At 47.2% G+C, this 6000-nt stretch overlaps 1 protein-coding gene across 2 annotated transcripts in view; it reads right to left on the reverse strand.

Annotated features, from left to right (window-relative positions):
- Positions 1–3360, reverse strand: part of LOC134358244 (protein unc-45 homolog A-like) — a 47357-nt gene extending 43997 nt beyond the window's left edge. For both annotated transcript variants that reach the window (XM_063070261.1, XM_063070260.1), the window contains exons 1-3: positions 3266–3360; positions 1085–1243; positions 137–173 (exon numbers count right to left, since the gene is read on the reverse strand). In XM_063070261.1, the coding sequence (XP_062926331.1) occupies positions 137–173; positions 1085–1243; positions 3266–3277 (208 nt within the window). In that variant the 5' untranslated portion in view covers positions 3278–3360. The remainder of the gene's footprint in view (positions 1–136; positions 174–1084; positions 1244–3265) is intronic.
- Between the last annotated feature and the right edge of the window lie 2640 nt (positions 3361–6000).

A 6000-nucleotide genomic window follows, 5' to 3' on the forward strand; every position in this document is an offset into this window, starting at 1 on the left:
GGGATTTTTGAATTCATTCAGTTTGCCAACAGAGAATATGTCATTCCTACACAAAAGAATATTCAGGAACAAGCAGGTAAATGTAGTTACATGAAGCACCACTATACAGAGCAGAGGACACATGTTCTTCACTTACCTTTGGAAGCATCAGCCTCAGCCTTTGAGTACTGTTCCTGATAACAGGGAGTAAAAAAAAATCAGACATATTGTCCACAAGGCTGAATAAATAATTTATGATTATTCAGAGATTTAAGATTCAAGATTGTTTAGTGTTATTTCCTGTACACAAGTGTAAAGGAGAATGAAATAATTGTCAGTCCGGATCAGACGCAGCACAAAAAGAAAAAAACAAAAGATAAAGAATGCAGTAATAATAATAAAAACACAATATATATACAAAATTAAATGGATTAATTATAAGTCCCTACAGTGACTAGGCTGTACATAACGTGACTGACAGGAAATAATAATGCAGGGCCAGAGTTGATTGAAATTATTGCTTGAGGACAGTAACTGTTTTTGAGTCTGGTGGTCCTGATGTGGAGGCTATGTAGGCTCCTCCCTGATGGGAGTGGGACAACCTTGGACAATGTCTCCCATCCACTACATAATGTACTGGTTGGGCACAGGAGTACATTCAGCCAGAGACTCATTCCACCGAGATGCAACACAGAGCGTCATAGGAAGTCATTCCTGCCTGTGGCCATCAAACTTTACAACTCCTCCCTTGGAGGGTCAGACACCCTGAGCCAATAGGCTGGTCCTGGACTTATTTCCTGGCATAATTTACATATTATTATTTAATTATTTATAGTTTTATTTTGCTATATCTATACTCTATTCTTGGTTGGTGCAAGTGTAATGAAACCCAATTTTCCTTGGGAACAATAAAGTACGACTATGACTATGCAAACAGTCCATGAGTGGGGTAGGTGGGATCCGTCACGAATCACTGCCCCTTTTCCCTTCGTCCTATGGTGGATAGGTTGGACCTGGTGATGCGTTGAGCAGTTTTGACTACTCGTGTTCACAGTTTCTAAGAAAAGGTGGTTCATGCCATCAGATTATTTGATATTTTACTCACCAGTTTGAGGTAGCAGGCTGCTCTGTTACGGTGCAGCACTCTGAGCTCAGCTGGCTCTGGGGAAAGCTCGATTGCTTGTGTGTAGCAGGACAGAGCCGCCTCATAGTCTCCCGATTTAAAACTTGCGTTTCCATCTTCCCGCAGCTGTGCCGCACTGCCCTGTAACAAGAAACAGATGAGAAAATCTGATCTGACCCAGTTCCTCAATAACCCAAGAGAACAATTAATAATGATCTTATTTACAGAGCAGTTTTCATACAATGGGATAAACTGCAAACATGAAAATAAAAGAAAAAAAACTGATGTTAATTAAAAGCAAGGTTAAGTAAATAGGTTTTGAGCTGGTTTAAAAGTGTCAACTGAGTCTGCAGTTTTAGGTATTGACTTCCACAGGATAGTTCAAAAAAGCTGACTTGCCAATTATCTTTTGAGGGAGATTGAGATTGTTTAAATTTAAGAGACCAGCTGAAGAAGACCTGAGAGCTCGAGGAGGATTATAAAATTAAAACAATTCTGTGTTGTACTCCAGACCATGGAGAGCTTTAAAACAAGTAGAGAGAACACCAAGATCAATTCTAAAAGATACAGGAAGCCAGTGCACAGCAGTTAGGACAGGAGTGATGGGCTCCCTCATCCAGCTTTTAGTTACAAATCTAGCAGCAGTGTTCTCAATGAGTTAAAGTTTGTCAATAGATTGCTTTGAAAGGCCAGTAGAAAGTACATTGATCTAATCTAGTCTATTTGAGATAAGTGCATGAATTGTCCCCAGCTTAGAGCAAGTTGTAAACTTAAGTCAATGAAGGTGAAGAACAACTGGTGCTACAGTGGGAAGTTTATTGAAATAAGAACTGATGACCATGATGGGGGTACATAGTCATCTCTGTCCCAGCAGAATTTGATAAACAGTGTAGGAGAAAACAAAACATGTCAAAAATACACTGCAGGACTATCTGATCCAACAATGCAGAGGAGCTTGTAAAGATTAAAACATTAGTTTTGTTTGTCAAATACACATCAAGTGAAACCTGTCATTTTGCGTCAAATCAAATCAGCAAAGATCGTGCAGGGCAGCCTGCAAGTGTCACCATGCTTCCAGTGTCAACAAAACTCACTAACTCTAAACGTACATCTTTGGTATGTGGGAGGAAACCCACGCAGTCACAGGGAGAAGGTAGAGACAGTGGTGGGAATCTTACAGCCGGAGCCATAAAGCATTGTGCTAACTGCTACACTCGTGCTGCATCTTCTCGGGCAATATCTAATGAGATGTTAACATAGAACAGTACAGACCCTTCGGCCCATAATGCTGTGTCAACCCCTTAACCTACTCCAAGATCAATCTCCTACCTAGCTCTCCATCTGGGTCACCAGATGATCAGAATGGCAGCCAAGGGGTGCATGTGTAACGTGGTCTTGAGTGTGATTGCTGGATACAATTGGGCAATGTTTTCGTATTTTAGCAATCAGATCTCTGGCTCTTGGAATCCCTGTGATGGTAAACGGCCCATCATAAAACATAAACACGACAGCACTGGCCCTTCAGCACCGCCCCCCCCATGTTGTGCAAGCCTTTTAACCTACTCCAAGATCAATCTAATCCTACCCTCCCACAAAGCCCTTCATATCATCCGCACGGTTATGCAAAAGTCTCTTTAATTATCTCTAACGGGGATGTCTCTACCACCAACCATCACTGTGTAGAAAAATCTACCTCTGACACCACCTGCCCCTCCCCACATTTTCCTCCAATCACCTTAAAATTATGCCTCTCTCTCTTTAGATACCTCTGCCAACCCCAGTCCCAAACACTTCCCAGTGATTCCAGAACCCAGGCCACTCCCCACCCTCAGGACCACTCTCTCCAACACCCTACCCCCGTCCACTTCGTCCCCAACGTAGTGGGTGCCCTCCCTCCCCCTGGGGACCCTATTCCCCTGCCCTTCCCCACGCCCCTCACCCTCCCCTGGCCTGATGCCACACAGCACCGGAGGACTTCAATCCTTCCTCTTGTTTCACCACTGCCGGGACCAGTGATCTCGCTGTTTAGCCCGCTGCTCCGCACACCCCGGCTGCTGATCGCAAGGCCCTTTGCCCTCCCTAGCCTCTGCCCCCGGCCCCCGACCCCCGACCCGCCGCTCTCCTCTCTCCCTCCACCCTGGTCACCCACGCCTCCGGCCTCACCCTGTCCGCCATCCCCACTCCAGTTGCCGCGGCGACCACGACCGGGCCGACTTCCCGGCAGATCCCTGGTCGCGCGATGATGGCGTCAGCACGGAGCTCCCGCTAAACTCCATATCCATAAAAGGCGATGAGCTGTCACTCAAAGAAGGGGGCGGGGCTCGTTTGGCATGGGGTTTCCTGTAGTCCAGCTCCCACCCTGCCCCCAAATGTACCTGTCCATTTCCGATACTTCCCTCCCCTTTCTCAATCTCTCTGTCACTGGAGACAGCTTATCTACTGATGTCTATAACAAACCCACTGACTCTCACAGCTCCCTGGACTAGACCTCCTCCCACACTGTTCCTTGTAACACCATCGCCTTCTCCCAGTTCCTCCGTCCCCGCTCATCTGCTTTCCATTCTAGAACGAAGATGATGTCCTCCTTTTTCAAAGAGAGAGGCTTCCCTCCCTCCACCATCAATGTTGCCCTCAACCACATCTCATCCATTTCACTCACGTCTGATCTTACCCCATCCTCCCACCACCTTACCAGGGACAGGGTTCCCCTTGTCCTCACCTACCACCCCACCAGCCTCAGTATCCAGCACATAATTCTCTGGTACTTCCCCCATCTCCAACAGGCTTCCACCACCAAGCACACCTTTCCCTCCCCCCACTTTCTGCTTCCCACAGGGACTCCCTTGTCCACTCTTCCCTTCCCACCAATCTCCCTCCTGGTACTTATCCTTGCAAGCTAAACAAGTGCTACACCTCCTCCCTCACTGCCATTCAGGGCTCTAAACAGTCCTTCCAGTTGAGGCAACACTTCACCTGTGAGTCTGTTGGGCTCATTTACTGTGTCCAGTGTGACCTCCTGTAGATCGGTGAGACCTAACGTAGATTGGGAGACAACTTCACTGAGCTCCGTCTGCCAAAAAAAGTGGGATCTCACAGTGGCCACCCATTTTAATTCCACTTCCTATTCCCATTCCGACATGTCAGTCCACGGCCTCCTCTACTGCCATGACGAGGCCACACCTTATATTCTGTCAGGATAGCCTCCAACCTGATGGAATGAACATATATTTCTTGAAGTTCCCATTATGCCTCCCCCCCACCTTCTGTATTCCCATCAACATTTCCCTCTTGCACCTTATCTCCTTGCCTGCCCATCGCCACCCTCTGGTGCTCCTCCCCCTCTTTCTTCCATGGCCTTCTGTCCTCTCCTATGAGACTCCCCCTTCTCCAGCCCTGTATCTCTTTCACCTATCAACTTCCCAGCTCTTTACTTCATCCCCTCCCCCTGGTTTCACCTATCACCTTCTGTTTCTCCCCACCCTCTAACTCCAACTCCTCATCTTTCTTTCTCCAGTCCTGCTGAAGGGTCTCGGCTGAAACGTCGGCCGTACTCTTTTCCATAGATGCTGCCTGGCCTGCTGAGTTCCTCCAGCATTTCGTGTGTGTCCTTTTTCTCTCTCTCTCTCTCCCCACTAGTGTGCCCGATACAGCTAGAGGGACGCCCAGAGGAACTTTCTGTGTAAAGTGCCCACCTGATTTCATCTCCCAACCTGATGCGAGTGGGACTGGTAATCCACATGATGCAGGGGCTCCCTCCATTTCTGGGTCGGTGAGTTTTGACTGTGATTCAGTCCAACACTCTCGGCCGCACTCACCCGACAAGGTTTCAGCACCTTTGCCCACCACTTATACCACATCACATCTCCTACCTCGAGTTGAATAAAGCTTTTCCCATTTCACCAGCTCACTCATCCTTTACAAATTGTCTAGATACAGTATTTGAACCTTCATCCAGTCAGAATAGTTAAGGTGTTTTTTTTTTGGAAGCTTTCCTTTTCCCAAGCCTGACGTTTTGAAGTACACTTCATTTCTAGAATCTGATATGGAATTATAGATGATACGTTCTATTGTTAAATTAATGGATTTAGTGCAAAGCTCCTTAAGGTTGTCTGGGAGGTTAGTGAAGATAAGCTCGCACTACCTATTAAATGCTCCCAATGGCGTGTGCTTCTGAAAACCAAGTCCAGCTCCTGGCCTTCACATGTGGGTTAACTACTAAGCACAGCAGAACCATTTCTACCGACAGGAGAAGCGGCAAAGGCAGGTTACCGGCACCTTAAAACCAGTCGCTTCAGGCAGATGGGGCTTGTCAGCTGTGGTTGACAGCTCATCTTGGAGAAGGGAAACTCTGATCTCAAACCTCTGCTGCCTTGTGTCTACACTCACTCACGGGGAAGGCTTCAAGAGTAATCCCCAAGGAAAAATCCAGAGCTGGAGTCCCCAACGCAGCCCTGTGTTGAGTTCAACACGGACTGGCAAGTCTGGTGATGCCGCTGGTGCCAAACTGTATCGGTCTCTGCCGTTCCTTTGGATACATCAGTTGTGTGGAGAGGGGGAGCTGCCACATGGGCATCAGCTTGCTCTCCACGTCCTACTAGCCTGGTTTGTCTATTGTTGGTGCTGCCTCGACAACCAGGACACAACATCCATGGCCTCACTACGCAAAGCTCTGGACTGTTGCGATGGAGATGCCAGTTCAAAGCTGAAACGCAGATGCTGGAGGAACTCGGCAGGTCAGGCAGCATCAATGGAACAGAGCAAACAGTTGACATTTTGGGCCAAGGCCTTTCATCAGGACTGGAAAGAAAGGAAAAAAAGCCCAAAAAAACCACCAAATTCCAACATAACCACTGGATAATTTTAATTCAGTTGATTAAATAATCTAGGTTTTATTTATA

This window comes from Mobula hypostoma, chromosome 18, assembly GCF_963921235.1.
Source record: "Mobula hypostoma chromosome 18, sMobHyp1.1, whole genome shotgun sequence".
Classification (NCBI taxonomy): Eukaryota; Metazoa; Chordata; class Chondrichthyes; order Myliobatiformes; family Myliobatidae; genus Mobula; species Mobula hypostoma.